This window comes from Lepidochelys kempii, chromosome 1 (genome assembly GCF_965140265.1).
Source record: "Lepidochelys kempii isolate rLepKem1 chromosome 1, rLepKem1.hap2, whole genome shotgun sequence".
NCBI lineage: Eukaryota > Metazoa > Chordata > Testudines > Cheloniidae > Lepidochelys > Lepidochelys kempii.
In genome coordinates, this window is record NC_133256.1 from 110,041,647 (window position 1) to 110,062,319 (window position 20,673).

A 20,673-nucleotide genomic window follows, 5' to 3' on the forward strand; every position below is an offset into this window, starting at 1 on the left:
AGGAACCTATCCTTGCAACAAAGCCCGTTGCCAACTGTGCCCACATATCTGTTCAGGGGACACCATCACAGGGCCTAATCACATCAGCCACGCTATCAGAGGCTCGTTCACCTGCACATCCACCAATGTGATATATGCCATCATGTGCCAGCAGTGCCCCTCTGCCATGTATCCAATGTATCCAACTGGCCAAACTGGACAGTCTCTACGTAAAAGAGTAAATGGACACAAATCAGATGTCAAGAATTATAACATTCATAAACCAGTCAGAGAACACTTCAATCTCTCTGGTCACGCGATTACAGACATGAAAGTCGCTATTTTACAACAAAAAAACTTCAAATCTAGACTCCAGCGAGAAACTGCTGAATTGGAATTCATTTGCAAATTGGATACAATTAACTTAGGCTTGAATAGAGACTGGGAGTGGCTTAGTCATTATGCAAGGTAGCCTATTTCCCCTTGTTTTTTCCTACCCCCCACCCCCCCGAGACGTTCTTGTTAAACCCTGGATTTGTGCTGGAAATGGCCCATCTTGATTATCATACACAATATAAGGAGAGTGGTCACTTTGGATAAGCTATTACCAGCAGGAGAGTGAGTTTGTGTGTGGGGGGGGGGTGGTGAGAAAACCTGGATTTGTGCTGGAAATGGCCCAACTTGATTATCATACACATTGTAAGGAGAGTGATCACTTTAGATAAGCTATTACCAGCAGGAGAGTGGGGTGGGAGGAGGTATTTTTTCATGCTTTTTGTGTGTATATAATAAGATCTTCTACACTTTCCACAGCATGTATCCGATAAAGTGAGCTGTAGTTCACGAAAGCTTGTGCTCAAATAAATTGGTTAGTCTCTAAGGTGCCACAAGTACTCCTTTTCTTTTTGCGAATACAGACTAACATGGCTGTTACTCTGAAACCTGAATAAAGATAATCACTAGTATCTGGACTCAAAAAGGTGTTGATGAACTAGTTTTCCTTAGCAGGTGTTGCACAGATTCTCTGGACAGTCTTTTATTTTTAAAGAAGGTAAATAAATGCTGGCAAGATCACTGCAGACAAATGGTAAGTTGACTATTTGCTCAAAATGCAAGTCCCTGAGACATCAAAGAAATCTGGTAAATTCTGGGGACACTGTAAAAAATCAGAAGTGAAGAGGGAGTTCAAACAGTCCTTCAGCCTTGACTGAAAGGGAATTTTCTTAAAAAAATCTAACCCCCCTCCCCACAATTTTTTATTTATTCATTTCACTCCAAACAGTAAGGGGGTCTGCACTTATCCTCCACTTGCAGTTTTTTTTCTGGGTACTTCCTGGTTGCTTATAAGCAGCATTCAGCAGCTCTTGGGTGCTTCCCCAACCTATAAAATTAGAATGGTTCAAAGTTAACATTGAAAGAACAGACAAAACATTAAACTCACAAACACATGGATAATTTCCCTCAAATTGGTTTTGATATCTTCACAGGCAGAAATGTGATATAGGACATTGGGGCATGAATCACTAATAAAATAGTCTTAATTCTCCATATCACTCGTAATGTTTAAATGATAAGATAACGGCACTTTGCAGGGATGGCAGACGGGCAGTTACGAAAATGAAGGAACAAACTGGTTGGCAACGCCAATCTCTGCACTCCTGCCACCCCAAATTAAAAATGCTGCAGGAAAAATTACCGTTCAAAGGTTTTCATGGGAATTTTCTAAACAAAACAAAAGTATTTAATTTAGTTTTCACATAGTATTCTGAAAAGAAAATTTTATTTCCTCTTAAAATGATATTTTGCTTTGGTTTATGAAAACTAAAAATGTTTGGATTTTCATTTTTTAATTTTTTTTTCGTTTGGAGGTTTTATTCTCCTTTCTCTTTTACTTTCCCCTGTTTTCCACTGGTTTAGAAAAAGAAAAGGTAGGAGGGGAAGACCTCCAACTTATTTACTGCTTTCCTCTGAGAAAACGTTAAGAAAATGTTTCTTTTCAACAGAACTTAAAAAAAAAAAAATCCAGTCAGAAAATTGAAAAATTTTGTTGAAATTGGAGCTTTCCTGTGAACAGATATTTAGACTAAACCACATTTTTCCAGTGGGAAGATTTTTCAGTCAAAACATATTAACTACACATATCAGAAAGTGAAGAGAAGAGAAGGTGGCAGTATTAAACTTCTATCTCTTCCCTTCCCCCTCCACCCCCAAGAGTGCCAAGTTTCAGTGTGTGGCTTCTTTAGCCACTTCTAATGTAGGTTCTAGCATGAAATCTAAGCTGGGAAGAGGTCAGCTTTCCATATTTAATTTTTTTATAAAAGTTAAAATTGGTTGTTGGATGTGAAACTGTTGCTCAGCTAATGGGGGGTGAGGGGAGAGGTGGAAGGGGTCTTAAATAACCTACAGAATCTCTTGCTTAAAAAGAGAAGAGAGATATGGAAAAATTAAGACAACAGATATATTCATATTGATAATGAGAAGTATTTATAACCTTCCCCTATCTTCTCATCACTTTACTGGGAACTGATTTTCATAGGCAAAGGATATGTTGCATAACCCACTTTCTTCCCATCATAAAACTGCTTTTTAAAAATACATTTTTAATGTCCAATTAATAGCAGTACACCACTGCATAGTGTGCATTGGAAGTGTATTGGTGCACTTCTTGGGTGGTTGAAGAGTAGAAATAATGCAAAATATTATACCATCTTAATAGCTCTTAAAACTGACTACAGGGTTTGGAATTATTTGTGATACATCTTACAATACAGTTTGTGCTTAGGTAGTATTGGTATCAAGGTCTACAATTTTAAAAAACATACCTTTTACAAATCTGATTTAATACATGTAAAAATTACAATGTGTAATTAAGATGTCTTACAAGTCAATTAACTAACACGGATTCTAATATAAAATACAATCCTGTGTGCTTGTAAACAGGCAAATTGATTCAATCAGTGTTTTACATTTGCAGATCATGATTAGAAGCATTTTCTTATTTTTGGATCGTACATACGTGCTTCAGAATTCATTGCTTCCTTCTATATGGTAGGTATCTGTGTAAGTACACTGCTAACATAATTGTTGAACGTGAATTTATTGTTTTTGTAAAGATTAAACTTTACTTTTCCCCCCACGATTATTTTGTTTTGTATATGTAACGCATGTAATATCTTTCATTTCTGTAAAATTCCCTGTAAATGTATGGAGTTAAATCATGTGTGAGATCAGTTTTTGTCTGGGAATGTTATATAAATCAAGTTATATTTCTGATTTTTTTTTATTAATTTTTAATATTTATACAGGGATCTGGGGCTAGAGCTTTTTAGAAAGCACATTATTAGTGATAAACTAGTTCAAAACAAGACCATTGATGGAATCCTCCTCCTGATTGAACGGGAACGGAATGGTGAAACTGTGGACAGAAGCCTGTTACGAAGTCTGTTAAGCATGCTGTCTGATCTACAGGTCAGTATAGCAAACCTTACTAATAGCTGCCATGCTTAAAGGCAGACACAAACTGTGGACCTTTCTAATTCTTCTGGTCCTACAGGAATAACTTTTTTCTAATTAACATGTGCTTTGGAATTAAAACCATATTTACCATGTTTTTAGGATTATGATTAAGTTTAGTATCTATACATATAACTGTTCAGTGTCTGTCTATAGCTTAATTAATTTTCCACTAAAAATCTATTGTAGGTAAATTATTCAGTAAAATAAAACTGAACATGTCATTTATTCTTGAATACCAGTGGCTAGATTGAAGTTTTAGTTTAGTGAGATTTTTTCCAAAGAAAGTTAATTCCATCCTGTAGTAAGTCTCTAATAATACACTTAAAAATACTGTATCTGCATTAATGTGTCTGGTTTCAGAGTAACAGCCGTGTTAGTCTGTATTCGCAAAAAGAAAAGGAGTACTTGTGGCATCTTAGAGACTAACCAATTTATTTGAGCATAAGCTTTCATGAGCTACAGCTCACTTCATCGGATGCATACTGTGGAAACTGCAGAAGACATTATATACACAGAGACCATGAAACAATACCTCCTCCCACCCCACTCTCCTGCTGGTAATAGCTTATCTAAAGTGATCACTCTCCTTACAATGTGTATGATAATCAAGTTGGGCCATTTCCAGCATAAATCCAGGTTTTCTCACCCTCTTCCCCCCCCCCCCCCCCAAAGTCACTCTCCTGCTGGTTAGTGAGTTTCGGGGGTGTGTGTGTGCGGAGGGTGCGAAAACCTGGATTTGTGCTGGAAATGGCCCAACTTGATTATCATACACATTGTAAGGAGAGTGATCACTTTAGATAAGCTATTACCAGCAGGAGAGTGGGGTGGGAGGAGGTATTGTTTCATGGTCTCTGTGTATATAATGTCTTCTGCAGTTTCCACAGTATGCATCGGATGAAGTGAGCTGTAGCTCACGAAAACTTATGCTCAAATAAATTGGTTAGTCTCTAAGGTGCCACAAGTACTCCTTTTCTTTTTATTAATGTGTCTGTATCTTTGTATGAACTAATTTGGGTGGCTTGACACACATTTATAAAAGAAGCTTAAATAGGGATGCTCCTTTGGGTGGTACAAGTAAGTGGCCGTATTAGTTGTAACACCTATGCCTGTTGCTCCCCTCCAACCAAAAAAATCTGGGAAACCTCATTTTAATCCATATTAAAATGATTAAAGAATAGAAGTCTAGTACTGATTTCCTTTCAAAAAAATGAGTTGCATTGTATTGAAATGCTCCTTTTTGTTTTTCAGTGTGTCAACAGCAAATCTAAACTTGTCAGTTGAAAGTATTTGAGAACTCATTATTACGATAGACAAAAAGTTATCTCCTTGAGACACATGTGACTGTGTCCTGCTTATCGCTTACTCTGTCATTCTCTTCTCCTTTTGTCCTCTAAATGAGGCAATTTTGCTTTCCCTTTTCTCCCAGCTATAGGCAATGACTAACATAGGTCAGCAGAGCTTTGATATCTTAATTCTTAAATCATGGGTATGCAGCTCCCAAACAATATATGTCCACTGTAAATTGCTATAAATGAGACCAAATCCTTCTCATGAAGCATGTACCCAAAGGCAAGTCTCAGTCCTGGTGGTGAGAAAATTGACTTTGCTTCCAGACTTGAGTTTCTAGCATGAGTCAACGTTGCAATGTTCTCAAGCTACTGGATTGACTTCAGAGTTGTATTTTTAAACAGTGTAATTCTGTATTAAAATATGTGGCCTTTAATTGATTCAAAAGTCTTTTTTTTCCATTTAATCTTGACACAGATTAAATGTAATAACAAAAATATATACCACTGGCATATGTAAAATAATTTGGGCTTAGTCCAGATCCCAGTGGAAAAAGGTTTTGTGATGTAGACCCATCACCGCATTCTGGCCTCTCTAAGAGATAACCAAAAAAGATTGGGCATGAAGTCCAAGCATTCTATATGTGGACGCAGTCAAGATGTAATTTCATGGATTTTCATTTAGATTATACTTGAACAGGCGTGAGTGACCAAGTGGGCTAATAATTTTTGCACCTTTTATTCAGGTAAACTAGAGCCTCCTGTCAGCATTCCAGTCATGCTGTCCATTCTGTGTTTGGTACAACCAAGATCATGAGCCTCCTTTCATCCTTCCAGGAAATTCTTTAGCTTGGATCTCCTTAGTTTAGTTAGGTATTCCCTGTTCACAGGGTGTTTAAATATGTCTGAGATATTAGGGGAAGGGGAAGAGAAAAACCAATAACTATTCCATTTTCTGATAAGGCACTGCAAAGCCAATCTGGCTCAGTTTCTGCCTTTCATGCTAAGCCTCCTAACTGTCATCCATAACGGGCTCTGGTATATCTGGAAAATAAATGCGTAATAGTCCTTCTTTGAGTTAGTTACAATGGGTGAAGATAAGCTTCTGTCAGTCATTGACTTTAGACCATGTAATGCTCCATGAATGTCCATGCTGGAAGATGTGGAGCTGGCTTGTGTTCTCTTTTGCCAGAGCTTTCCCCTTTATTAGCCCAGGTATTCATAGCTGCATCACCTTTTTCATGTCTGTCAGATTTTTAAGAGGCTAGGGTTTAGTAGTAATTTTTTGATCTCTACTAAAGGTAAATATACCCCCTTTCTTGGTTCCTTCCGATCATGTGTGCATTTAGATACGATTTTCTCCTTTGAATTATTTCAGACTGATACTTTTAGTTCTACTCTAGATAGCCTCTAATCTAGGTATTTTTACCATGGCTGCTGCTATAGTAGGTGAAATCCTTTATAGATTCTCCAGTAAATAAACATGGATGGCTGTTTCTCCCTCCACATCCCCACAGAAAGAGGTTGGTTATTAAGTGAAGGCCAAGTTAATGAAATGAGTTGTACAATTGGTTTGAAAGCTGTGAGGCTGCTATTCAGTCTAATTTCCTTAGATATCAGTTCTGTAGTTGAAGGCCAGCTGCTGAGAAGGTTCTGTCTTCTGCTCACATGGCTCTCATTCTTTTGGCTGACTGTTCCAAGGCAGTGTGACTGCATGAGGTCATAATCCCAGAAAGTGGGGGTGTCCCTTCAGATATTTTGGGCCAGTTCCCATGGAGGGTCTTGAACATAAGGAATGAAACCTAGAATGTGAGTCGCTCTTCAACACAAAGCCAGCGTAAAGAACCAGGGCTGGGATGATGAATTGGTGGACTGCTGTACTCTCAAATGTTTGTAAGTAGTCATTTTGCAGTAGTCAAACTTAAAGCTTACAAAAGAATGGATTCCTGTGACCAAGTCTGAATTTGATCAGAGTGGGCTTCAATCTGTCTGGTTATCTGTAGATATAAAGAGTGTTTTTCACAGCTGTGGCTACTTCAGCATACATAATAGAGGAGTCTGACAGTCCGAGGGCAGATGCCCTCCATGGTGGGTTGATGTTACAGTAGCAGCAAATTTTCAAAGTGCTTTTCTCTCCCAACTGACATTGCCCTGTCTTGCCTGGGCCTAGTTTCAGCCAGTGGCTCTTCATCCATGTGCTGATATCTCCCAGGCATTACGATTACTAAACTCTGAAGCATAACATTTAATTTCACTTCAACAAAATATATCATTAATTATCATAACTAGATATTTTTGATATCCATACAAATCTTGTTAAGCTTCAGCAACTTCATGTGGCAGTGAGTTCCATGGTTTAATTGCACATTATATGAAAAAAATATTTCCTTCCATTGGTTTTGAATTTCTCACCTTTTTTAATTCCAGTGAATGCCCCCTGGTCTTGTTATGAGACAGGGAGAACAGAAGCTCCTGGTCTGCCTTGTCCAGGCCATGAATAATTGTGTATACTTTTATCCTGTTCTCTCTACTAGTCTCCTTTCTAAAGTAAACAATCCCGGTCTTTTCAACTGTGTTTAATATGATAGTGTTTCATTGCCCTTGATCATTCCTGTTACTCTTCTTTGAATCCCCTCTAGTTCAGCAGTAGACATTGAAGAGGGAAAGGATAGTCCAGTTCGTCTGCACCTCACTTATCTCAGTGAGCTAGAGCAAGATGACAGACCCCAGATTTCTTGGATGAAGATTATTTTGGAGACGGTGTTCCTAATTAGTCCAAGCATTTCACCGAAAAGGAGTCACCGGTTCTGTGCTGTGATTTCACTAATTTGGAGCTATTGTATTTAGTGCAGGAATGCTGGCAGGAGGATCAAACTCAGCTGGACTAAGGTCCCATAATTGTGTTATGTTGGTTACTGGTGTCTGTGTGATTTAAACAGAAGCCCATTGATTTAGACAAATAAGACACTGAATCCCTGATTGAAGCACGCTTACGATATATATGGTGTGGGAAAGCTCCCATTGCATTTGGTCATTCTGCACCTATTCTACAAATAAACCAAGAACTTCATTATCCAGTAGTGTCACTGGCACTTTTCTTGAGGACAGATAATTTTGTGTCGTGGGATATTTTGTTTCTTTCATCTTGACAACTAAAAATGAAAAAGCCAGCCTTAAGCATGAGGTTAATAAGTAACTAAATTAATAATTTCATTTTTACCTAGGTTTACAAAGAATCATTTGAACAAAAGTTTTTGGAGGAGACAAATTGTTTATACGCGGCAGAGGGCCAAAGGTTAATGCAAGAAAGAGAGGTAACTACAGTGTGAATGAGCACTAGGAATTAATTAAAAGACAGTGGGGCCCAGTTCTGTACTGAGGTTACACATGTACGCCTCCATGTACTTCAGTGTGAACTGCATTGGTGTGTGTGAGAGAGAGAGAGAGAATTGAATCTAGTGTGTTGAAGTATCTTTATGTCAGTGGTTTAAGTCAGTGGTCCACGGATGCCTAAGATTTCCAAAAGGGTCCATACCTCTATTTGAAATTTTTTAGGGGTCTGCAAATGAAAAAAGGTTGAAAACCACTGCATTAAGTGCATGACTAGAAGTGAGATAACCCAGTGAAATTTGATCTCCCTAAATCATGATGTTGGAGAGCACAATAGTAAGAGCTATGGACGGTATTGTCAACATTACTTCACCCAAGAAATTGTAGTGTGCTTCTACTGTCATTCCAGTCTTTCTTTGATTAATACCTAATTAAGCAGTTGAGTTTTAAAAAAGGCTTATTTACTCAATAGACTATGACAGTTTTGTTTTCTGTTCTTTCGGGTTAAAGCGATACTGTCCTGTGGACAGGCCACAAATTTAGACACTTCTCAAAATGTAAAACAAATAAGTGTCCCCTAGTTAATATAAATGTATTGGCTCTCCCAGACAAGGGCTGTGAAAGTTAACTAACTCACCACAAATATTCTGAAAGCAAGTGTCTACATGACACTGATGTAAATTGCCATGTCATACCTGTGTCTCTTAGCGTTAGAGAATAAATTAAGGATGGAATAATCCTATCTTGTCAGTACTCTGCTAATGTATAGTTAAGATAATTGTTATGATAAAAAGGTTATGCATATGTCATATTCCTTTGTGTTCAATAATTAAATCATTGCATTCTTTTCTTTTGCTAGGTCCCAGAATATCTTCACCACGTTAACAAACGTTTAGAAGAAGAAGGAGACCGAGTAATAACATATTTAGACCATAGCACACAGTGAGTACAATTTTTCTTCCATTTTCAGTATAGGCCAAACCTGCTTGCTATCCATTCATAAAGTAATGAGATTATCCTTCGTTCAAAAGAAGGCAGGATTATTTCAATAGTATCTAAAAGGGTAATAATATTGAGCTTACCTATAACAAACTTTGTTTTACGAAGACTATGTATCTTGATTAAAATTAAAATACACAATAAAAAGAAAAAATGGGAGAGAAACTCATCTGGAAAGATCTAGCAATATGAGTTTCAGGTTTTTGAAATCTTTGGGTTATTATATAATGTATCATTTGGACTTTCAAAATAGTAGTTCGGTTAACCATTCATGCTCTCATCATGACATTTAGCTCAAACTGCCTGAGGGAAGGGAATGTGCTTTTTGCCTAATGCAACTGTTAGGTATCATCACTCATGAGCTCTATTTAAAATGGCAGTCCACTTTAATAAAAGTGTTCTAGGCTATATTTGGCATTTGATCGTGTTACAATGCTGACTTTATTAAAGTATATCTGTTATTTCTCATTACTTGAAATTGAGAAATTGAAATCAGAAATAATGGAGGACAAGATAGGTGAAGTGCTGATAGAGTACTCTCTTAATATCCTGGGACCAGCATGACTATAACAACGCTGCATATCAAGAATAATGTCAGGTTAATTTAAACCCTTAAATTAGGTTTTGTAAAAAACATATTTTCTAAAATTTAAGACCAATACAGTTGTTCTCTGATTTGTTGGCTTACAATCTATTAGTGTAAAGCCAGGATTTGGGTGTTTTGTTTTGCTTTAGGGTGCTTTTTTGTTGAAAAATTGCTGAATATTGCTCTGCAGTATTTTCAACCTAAGCATTGCAGCACTTTACTAGTACATAAAAGACAGAAAAGGAAACTGACCAGTCTTAGTCAAATGCAGTAAGTAAGTAATCTGCATTATAGGTGGAAAGTAGAGATGAGCCTACATTGCAAACTTCAGAACCAAGTTTAATATCTTCTCCCAGAGTTTGGTGGTTTGATATGGGGTTCTAATTCAGTTCACAAGTGTGCTTCTTTAACCATGAAACCTTAGTTCAGAATTTGGGTTTGAATTTTGAACCACACTAATCTGGGTTGTTCAGTTTTGAGGTTCCAGTTTAGAACCATCTCTTTTTCTATAAAAAGTAGTAGTAAATAAGAATCTTTAAAACTGTTCTAATTTTTAGTATCTAATTTTAAGGTGTTACAAATAATAGCAAGAGCTTGTTTTTTAAAATAACATTTTAATTAGAATCTCCATTTCTTAATTGCATATATTTTTGCAGTATTTTATCTTGTTTATCCCTGTTAGAATTTTTTTGTATATGTAAAATACAGACTGCAAAATTAGAATAAACTGAAAATTTTCAATGTTTTGTCATGTAATAGTGGGAGTTATTCACAAAGCATCCTGATAAGAGAGTAATCGCCCTCAACTGTGCAGTATTTCTTATGTGCTTTTTCTTGCCTTACACAGGAAACTACTAATTGCTTGTGTGGAGAAGCAACTACTAGGAGAACACTTAACAGCTATTTTACAAAAAGGTATATCTTTCTTAGTTCTTGTAACCTGCACTGAAGGGCAGATTCTCATACTCTGCAAATTATGGTAGATTGTACAACTATTACGTTAGTAAAGAATGTGGGCCGTAGCAGCGACTTCCATGCATACTGAAAGTCAACGCCGAATAAAGTTATGTCAGCCACCAGTGCAAGAAGATTGTGTGTGTGAGAATATAAGAAGATTCTGATCAGTTTTGTAAAACTGTTTAAAGGTGGTTAAACCCTTCACCCTTACTTAGAGTGCCACTAGTCATTTCCAAAATAAAAAGTGCTAATGGCACAGGATTATATAAACTTCCAAAACAAGCACTTAAATTACTGCAGTAATTCTGTGTAAATTACACAGCACAGGTGGAATTAACTTCGTTTGATTGTCACTATATAATTTAAAGGATCTTTGTACAGTCAAATACAGCCGAGTCCCAGTGAGGAAACCTGTTAAGCCAGTGCAATATATATTCTCTCTTTGCATCCTTTGGTGCATCTCTGGAAATCTCAGATTTGTCCAACAGTCTTCTTCAGAAGTACTTGTTAAGTGATCAGTGCCTCTGATATCCATGTGGTTTTTTTTAAAAATTAACAGGAACAATCATGTCAGTCTTCTTCTTTCACTGGATTTTTAGGCTTGATTGATGTTTCCTGATCTAGTATACGTTTTGATCTAAAATATCTTCTCTGTTCTTAGCTCTGGGTGATCTTTAGGTTCTGGGTCTTCTGGCAACTTAGCCTCACCCCTCTTTGTTTCCTTCATGTTTCAATAAATGTTCCTCCCCTTTTCCCCCACTTATTCTTCCTTTGTTTTCCATAAAATACTTGGGATACTTTTCTCAGAACTTCTGACATTGACTTCTTTTAGTTCTCTGCCTAATCAGATGAAAAATTATCTGCTTTGGTCTACTTTACCAGTCTGCCCCTTTCGCTAACTGTCTCACATGTCAGTAACTTACCCTCAGAACCCATGAGTATTGCTGACTAGATGTGAGTGAATAATTGATTTTTATTTTTTTTTTTTGGTTTGAGGATGAATCAAAATATTCAGGGGGAAAAAATTCAGTTTGGTTTGAAGCAACACTATTTTTTTCTTTTTTTTTCTTTGCTGAAACAAAAAAAGAAAAATATTTGATTTTGGGTCAAACAAAATTATATGTTCAATCCAAAACACTTTTCACCCGGTATTTTATTTCAGGTGTTTTTCACCCATATTTTTGTGTGTTTTTTTTTTAAATACAAAATTTCCAAATGAAATGCTATTTTGAAATGAAAAGTCAAAATATTTAATTTCAAAATAGGAAAAACAAACTGTTTTTTGACATTTTTCCATTCTGTGGACCAAAATTCAACCTGAATTCATAAATAGTTTCAGTAACCCCAAAAAAGTCAATGTATAGCCCAGCTCTGTTACTTGCTGTCAAGCTATCTGTAACTGACTAGCTGCCATCCTCTTCCAGAACCTACTTCTTACTGTATCTATCTTGCTCTCTGTCAGAGGGCTTCTAGCACCAGACTTCTATTATTTTTTTTTAAAGCCCTAAACTGTTTTCTAACCTCCATCAGTGTGTGAGTCTATCAAGGTGGTTTGTATAATTGACCTTTCTCATTTGCTGTGCAACAACCAAACCATTATAATGTTTATATGCTGAATTAGACATCTTACTACTTCTCTTCCTCTTTCTTTGTCCCTATTTTAATGATATAAATATACTTGTTCAATCTTCGGCCTTCGCTGAAGTGCTTCATTTTATTTTAACTGTTTTATTCCATCTTAAACTTATTTTGAAATACAGGGGTTTAGATAGTTAGTTCTCTTGTTGATATAGGAATTGATGTCATTTGTCAAAGTGTTACTTTAAAAGGTTTTCACAGTGACTTTTTTATGTAGCAGACATCTGAGTAAGAAATGGTATGCAGTCATGTTTTAATTCTGAACTCTTTCCTAGTTTATAATATATATTAATTGTCCCTATCTATGTGGAGATATATGTGCAATTTTCAGAATAGAATTGGTTTTTATATTTACATTTTGAGATTGTGATATTTGTAGATTTAAATTAGTTCAGCTTTCACATTCTGTATCTGCACTTAGACTTACCCAAATTTAAATTTTTTAACACCCATTGACTTACATGACTTTTTGCATTCATTTGATCTAGCAGCACATTATAATCTCCTTAACATCCAAGCATGCAAATAGAAGAAGACACTATCTTTTGTAGGTTTTGTTCCTTAGGAGAAGGCATGTGGTGTAGTCAGCCTGATACAGGAAAAGAAAAGCTTAAAAATGCTTAAGAAACTTTTCTTGTATTAGTACAGCTGCCACTGACCAGATGTTGGGTTTTTGTCTTGTGAGCGTAATAAGACATTCCAAGGCTATAGCAGTACTTTCAAGAAGTTGGGTGCCGCCTTCCTGTTAGAGTAATTTCACATATATTTTCCTTGCCTATCAAATGTGTGATATAACACAAGTTGTGTGATATGGTCCAAGCACATGAGATGGAAAGAAAAAGGGAAGTATTACTATATTGGCTTGAGGGAGCAGGGGAGGTTGTCACCATATTTGACTTTCCTTTTAACTGACAAATATTGAAAAAGAGAGCACTATGAGATGAAATCGGTTGTTCATGTGCTGAACAAAACTAATAGATGGGTGTGAGACTTCCCTGTACTGTTTAGTTGCTGCTATCTCTGACTTAGGAGGAGGCTACCCTCTGATGCGGTGGAGTATAATTTTCTTCATTGCCCGCTACTCACCAAAGAAAACCTACCATATATTTTCAAGACATTGTAATCTATCTATTTTAGGTGTTTTTATGGTTTATATTGCTGCAATAACTAAAGACTAAGCAAGCTAGTTTTATTTGCATTTTCTTATCCAGCATCATCCTTGAATTGCTTCTCGTTTATTTATAAAAGTAGAATAAGTTCCTGGCCTTTGTAAAAGTAGACTAAGTTACAGCACAAAATGACAGTGCTAGTAAGAATTGGATGATTCAGGTTTTCAGGAATTGATCTGAACATGAGATAATTCAGCAGTATTTGGAATCAATTCCAATTTGGAGTCATTACCAGACATCCAATTAAATTTCAAAATTCATAAATAGAAGTGTATGTGTAATATGTTAGAACATGACACAAAACCTGAGTGTAACATCAGCTTAATTGGTGAAATGAATTCTGTTCTAATTTGGGAGGGGATGCATTAGTAAAGGCAAAAGTTGAGCCTTGAAAGAATTTGTGGTAATTTGTGTAGATACTTGTCAGGGTTCCTTCCCCACTCTGGGGTACAGATGTGGGGACCTGCATGAAAGACCTCCTAAGTTTATTTTTACCAGCTTAGGTTAAAAACTTTCCCAAGGCAAAAATTCTGCCTTGTCCTTGAATAGTATGCTGCCGCCACCAAGTGATTTAGACAAAGAGCCAAGGAAAGGACCACTTGGAGTCCTATTCACCCAAAATATTCCCCCAAGCCCTACATCCCCTTTCCTGGGGAAGGCTTGAGAATAATATCCTCACCAATTGGTACAGGTGAACCCAAACCCTTGGATCTTAAGAACAATGAAAAATCAATTTGCACTATAAGGTGGGTAGAAAGCTGGCTAAATTGTCGGGCTCAACGGGTAGTGATCAATGGCTCCATGTCTAGTTGGCAGCCGGTATCAAGTGGAGTGCCCCAAGGGTCGGTCCTGGGGCCGGTTTTATTCAATATCTTCATAAATGATCTGGAGGATGGTGTGGATTGCACTCTCAGCAAATTTGCGGATGATACTAAACTGGGAGGAGTGGTAGATACGCTGGAGGGGAGGGATAGGATACAGAAGGACCTAGACCAATTGGAAGATTGGGCCAAAAGGAATCTGATGAGGTTCAATAAGGATAAGTGCAGGGTCCTGCACTTAGGACGGAAGAACCCAATGCACAGCTACAGACTAGGGACCGAATGGCTAGGCAGCGGTTCTGCAGAAAAGGACCTAGGGGTGACAGTGGACGAGAAGCTGGATATGAGTCAGCAGTGTGCCCTTGTTGCCAAGAAGGCCAATGGCATTTTGGGATGTATAAGTAGGGGCATAGCGAGCAGATCGAGGGACGTGATCGTTCCCCTCTATTCGACATTGGTGAGGCCTCATCTGGAGTACTGTGTCCAGTTTTGGGCCCCACACTTCAAGAAGGATGTGGATAAATTGGAGAGAGTCCAGCGAAGGGCAACAAAAATGATTAGGGGACTGGAACACATGAGTTATGAGGAGAGGCTGAGGGAGCTGGGATTGTTTAGCCTGCAGAAGAGAAGAATGAGGGGGGATTTGATAGCTGCTTTCAACTACCTGAAAGGGGGTTCCAAAGAGGATGGCTCTAGACTGTTCTCAATGGTAGCAGATGACAGAACGAGGAGTAATGGTCTCAAGTTGCAGTGGGGGAGGTTTAGATTGGATATTAGGAAAAACTTTTTCACTAAGAGGGTGGTGAAACACTGGAATGCGTTACCTAGGGAGGTGGTAGAATCTCCTTCCTTAGAGGTTTTTAAGGTCAGGCTTGACAAAGCCCTGGCTGGGATGATTTAACTGGGAATTGGTCCTGCTTTGAGCAGGGGGTTGGACTAGATGACCTTCTGGGGTCCCTTCCAACCCTGATATTCTATGATTCTATGATTCTATGAATTAGGTTCTTAAAAGAAGAATTTTATTTAAAGAAAAGGTAAAAGCATCACCTCTGTAAAATCAGGATGGTAAATACTTTACAGGGTTATCAGATTCAAAACACAGGATTCCCCTCTAGGCAAAACCTTACAGTTACAAAAAACTGGGATAAACCTCCCTCTAGCAAAGGGAAAATTCACAAGTTGAAAACAAAAGATAATCTAACGCGCCTTGCCTTATTTACTTACTCGTTTTGTAATATCAGAGACTTGTACAGGATGGTTTATAGGAGAAGGAGTTTTTTGACCTGATGCGTCTCTGCTTTCCCCAGAGAACACACCAACAAAGCCTTTCCCACCCCCCCAAGATTTGAAAGTATCTTTTTGTCCCCATTGGTTCCTTTGGTCAGGTGCCAACCAGATTATTTGAGCTTCTTAACCCTTACAGGTAAGGAGGAATTTTAGGCTACCGTTATGGTTATGACAATACTATTTTAACAGAGTTTATGCTAATACTTAACACAGGAAACATAATCACCACAGCACCCCGAAAAGAAACTCTCACAGGATATATATTTTTACTGCTCTAGAGGTGGGGCAGTTTTTTTAGTTTACTTACTGATCTTCTGTTTAGTTGTGTTAGATCTCCCGATGAAAAGTGCTGTATAAAAGCTAGGTATTATTATTTTACAGCAAGCTCTCAGTAGGCAGCAGCTGGTAGGAAAATGTAAATACTTTAATTCAAATCAGTTGTTTCTTTCAAAAATATTTTACCACAAACTGCTTAAGCCTGTATAAATACAGACCTAGATCCATAAAGGGGACTTAGGCTCAGCTTTGGAATGCCTGACTTGAGGCTGTTGGTTCCCCCAAGTGGCAGGGCACGTAAAGTTAGGTACCTAGGCTCCCTATACAGTGCACAGGGAGAATTAGTTACCTAAGGATGGAGTTCCCAAAAGCCAGGATTCTTATCAAGGAGCCACCGCAGCTAGTCAAGAACAGAGCGGTAGCTTAAGCCCCAATCCAGAGAGACTTAGGCATCTCTCTCTACTTGGAATTCACAGACATGTACCCTCTCCTGGAGTTAGAGCTGATCTTTCTTGCAAAAAAAGAGGTGGTAGGGTGCCCTCTTTAGGCCCTATAATGTACTGATTAGAGCACTCACCTAGGATGTGAGAGACCTGGGTTCAAACCCACACTCTGCCTGATTTGGAATAGGGATTTGAACCCAGGTCTCCCATATCCCAGGGGAATACCCTAACCATTGGGCTTTGGAGGATTCTGTGGTGGGCTCAGCCCAGTCTTTCCTGTTGAAGCTGTTCCACTTCGTATAAAATAATTAAATGTTTTTCGAGGAGTGTCCCTGCGCATGTAATGGGAGATTTGTAGTAGCAGTGCCTGGTTGGGTCGCATATGCGTAGTCCCCATCTTGCGCCATCTTAGGTAGTAACATAGTGCCATACGACCAACACCCCCTCAGTCTCTTCTCTACCACCCTCAGTTTCAGACAAGGCCTCTGTACTTTAGCTTCTTTAGTCTAACTTAGATTTCTAGTTGTTTAGTTAATAGTTAGTTATTAGCTCATTTAATACTTCCCTTTCACAGTTTATTTTTTCTTTCTATAAAAAACTAACTTTCTTCTCTTATATTAGGAAATTAAATTTCAGTTGTTAGATACCCCTTAGAATAGCATTGTTACCCTCCCTTATGGGAGAAAACCCTTCTCTGAGGGTTATGCCCAGCTCCCCAGGTTTTAAATGCTTCCTTACGTGCAGACTCTCTGTACTGGTCCCTGATGGGCATTCACAGTGTGTTCGCTGCCTTGGCGATACACACATCTTGCAGGAGTGCTCACGTTGCCACAACTTGAAAGCTCAGGCTAGGAGGGTGAGAAACCTGCATTTGAAGCGCCTCATGATAGAGAATTCTCTGCACCCGGCTTCTGAGCCCAGATCAAAGATCATCTCATCTACCCCCTCCCTCCTTCCCCCCCTCCCCCCCGGGGTGGACACTGGTCTTCTGACAGAGGTTCCCCATCACCCACTCAGGCAAAAAAGTACTCCGCCAGGAAGACGACTAAAAAGTGGGCTCCGAACTCTCCTCCTCAGCCAAGAAGTGTTATTCTCCAACTCGACAGACCCCATCAGTACCAACTGCACCAGGACCTTCCACCTCCAAGGGACATAAGAACAGCCACACTGGGTCAGACCAAAGGTCCATCTAGCCCCCCAGTATCCTGTCTTCCGACAGTGACCAGTGAAGGAGTAAATAACACTTCCTTATTTACTTTCTCCACACCAGTCATGATTTTATAGACCTCTATCATATGCCCCTTTAGTCATCTCTTTTCCAAGCTGAAAAGTCCCAGTCTTATTAATTGCTCCTCATATAAAAGCCGTTCTATATCCCTAATCATTTTTGTTACCCTTTTTCTGAACCTTTTCCAATTCCAATATATCTTTTTTGAGATGGGGCGACCACAACTGCACACAGTATTCAAGGTGTGGGCATATCATAGATTTATATAGAGGCAATATGATATTTTCTGTCTTATTATCTATCCCTTTCTTAATGATTTCCAACATTCTGTTCACTTTTTTGACTGCCATTGCACATTGATTGGATGTTTTCAGAGAACTATCTACAATGACTCAAAGATCTCTTTCTTGAGTGGACACAGCTAATTTAGACTCCATCATTTTATATGTATAGTTGGGATTATGTTTTCCAATGTGCATTACTTTGCATTTATCAGCATTGAATTTCATCTGCCATTCTGTTTCCCAGTCACCCAGTTTTGTGAGATCCTTTTGTAGCTCTTCGCAATCTGCTTGGGACTTAACTATCTTGAGTAGTTTTGTATCATCTGCAAATTTTCCCATCTGTTTACCGGATAATTTATGAATATGTTGACTAGGACTGGTCCCAGTATAGACCCCTGGGGGACACTACTATTTATCTCTGTCCATTCTGAAAACTGACCATTTATTCCTCCCCTTTGTTTCCTATCTTTTAACCAATTCCCAATCCATGAGAGGACCTTCCCTCTTGTCCCATGACAGCTTACTTTGCTTAAGAGCCTTTGGTGAGGGACCTTGTCAAAGGCTTTCTGAAAATCTAAGTACACTATATCCACTGGCTCCCCCTTGTCCACATGCTTGTTGACCCTCTCAAAGAATTCTAGTAGATTGGTGAGGCATGATTTCACTTTTCAAAAACCATGTTGACCCTTCCCCCCAAAATTATGTTCATCTATGTGTCTGACAATGTTGTTCTTTACTGTAGTTTCAACCAGTTTGTCTGGTATTCAAGTCAGGCCTGTAATTGCCGGGATCGCCTCTGGAACCCTTTTTAAAAATTGGCATCATATTAGCTACCCTCCAGTCATTTGGTACAGAAGCTGATTTAAATGATAGGTTACAAACAACAAAAAAACTTCAAAAATAGACTCCAACGAGAGACTGCTGAATTGGAATTAATTTGCAAACTGGACACCACTACATTAGGCTTGAATAAAGACTGGGAGTGGATCTGTCATTACACAAAGTAAAACTATTTCCCCATGTTTATTCTCCCCCCTCCCTCCTCCCATTCCTCACATGTTCTTGTAAACTGCTGGAAATGGCCCATGTTGATTATCACTACAAAAGGTTTTTTTTTTTTTTTCTCTCTCTCTCTCTCCTGCTGGTAATAGCTCACCTTACCATATACACTGTAACGAGAGTTACCAGGTAACACGCATTGTTTCATGTTCTCTGTGTATATAAAATCTCCCTACTCTATTTTCCACTGCATGCATCCAGTGAAGTGAGCTGTAGCTCACGAAAGCTTATGCTCAAATAAATTTGTTAGTCTCTAAGGTGCCACAAGTCCTCCTGTTCTTTTTGCAAACTACAGTTAGTAGTTCTGCAGTTTCACATTTGAGTTCCTTCAGAACTCTCGGGTGAATGCCATCTGATCCTGGTGACTTACTGTTGTTTAGTTTATCAGTTTCTTCCAAAACCTCCTCTAATGACACCTCAATCTGGGACAGTTCCTCAGATTTTTCACCTAAAAAGAATGGCTCAGTTTGGGAATCTCCCTCACATCCTCAGCTGTTAAGACTGATGCAAAGAATTCATTTAGTTTCTCCACAATGGCCTTACCGTCCTTATGTGCTCTAGCATCTCAATTGTCCAGTGGCCCCACTGGTTGTTTAGCTTCCTGCTTCTGATGTACTTAAAAAAATGTTTGCTATTACTTTTTGAGTCTTTGGCTAACTTTTCTTCAAATTCTTTTTTGGCCTTCCTAATTATATTTTTACACTTCATTTGCCAGAATTTATGCTCTTTTCTATTTTCCATTTAACTTCCACTTTTTAAAGGATCCTTTTTGTCTCACTGCTTTTTTTACTTTGTTTAGTCACAGTGGCACTTTTTGGGTTCTCTTACTATGCTGTTTAATTTGGGGTATACATTTAAGTTGAGCCTCTACTATGGTGTCTTTAAAAAGTTTCCATGCATCTTGCAGGTATTTCACTTTTGGCACTGTACCCTTTAATTTCTGTTTAACTAACCTCCTCATTTTTGTGTAGTTCCCCTTTCTGAAATTAAATGCTACAGTGTTGGACTGCTGTGTGTTTTCCCTGCCACAGGGATGTTAAATTTAATTATATTATGGTCACTGTTACCACGTGATCCAGCTATTCACCTCTTGGACCAGATCCTATCCCGCAAGGTAGCGGGACCATCTGGTACCGTGGGTACCGCACGAGCAAAAGACCTTAAGCTGGCTAGCTCGGACAAGGCAGCAAAGAGAAACCATAACCCCTGCCTCGATACCATCGGAGCCGATAAGGCATATGGCGCTGAGTAGCTTGGCACAACTACAAGCTGTGGCGCTACCTTCTGCCTTTACAACGCACAGTGCACCATACTCAGCACTGACAACCACAGCACATACATCCGTACTGTCGATAACACCTTCTTCTTTCCCGATGCTCTTGGTACCGCAACGGTTCCTCCACTACAAGGATCTTCTGGTCTCCTCAGGCGCCAGAATCTTCTTGGTACCGACCTCAGTCCAGCACACCCAGTACCGAGCTAACTCACCACACCGCCCAGCTCAGATCCTCCCCTGTTGAGCGATGAGGATGAAGGGGAAATCTACTCCTCCCATCACTCCTTCCCTGTTTATGTATCTACTAGACCAGGTCCACTGCATCAGTGGGATTATCGCCCAGGACCTGAAACTCAGCGCTGGTACAGACACTCAGAAGCTGGTACAGGCCATTTCCACCACAGTGGCCTTAATGGGACCCAGGCGCAGTGTACCGCCCACTATACTACAAGCCTCCCAATTCACCTAGAGTGAGGCCAAGGCATTCTCCTTCATCCTTTGTACCGGGACTCTCTGAAGCCCCAGGAGAGGCAGTTGAA

At 38.8% G+C, this 20,673-nt stretch overlaps 1 protein-coding gene across 3 annotated transcripts in view; it reads left to right on the forward strand.

The window, feature by feature from the left end:
* CUL4A (cullin 4A) overlaps nt 1–20,673 on the forward strand; it is an 84,378-nt gene that overhangs the window by 22,851 nt on the left and 40,854 nt on the right. For 2 of the 3 annotated variants that reach the window (XM_073350381.1, XM_073350390.1), the window contains 5 exons: nt 2,954–3,027; nt 3,285–3,447; nt 8,006–8,095; nt 8,971–9,053; nt 10,544–10,611. In XM_073350381.1, coding sequence (XP_073206482.1) covers nt 2,954–3,027; nt 3,285–3,447; nt 8,006–8,095; nt 8,971–9,053; nt 10,544–10,611 — 478 coding nt within the window. Of the gene's footprint in view, nt 1–996; nt 1,067–2,953; nt 3,028–3,284; nt 3,448–8,005; nt 8,096–8,970; nt 9,054–10,543; nt 10,612–20,673 lie in introns of all 3 variants that reach the window. The other variant, XM_073350371.1, reaches the window with a different exon arrangement.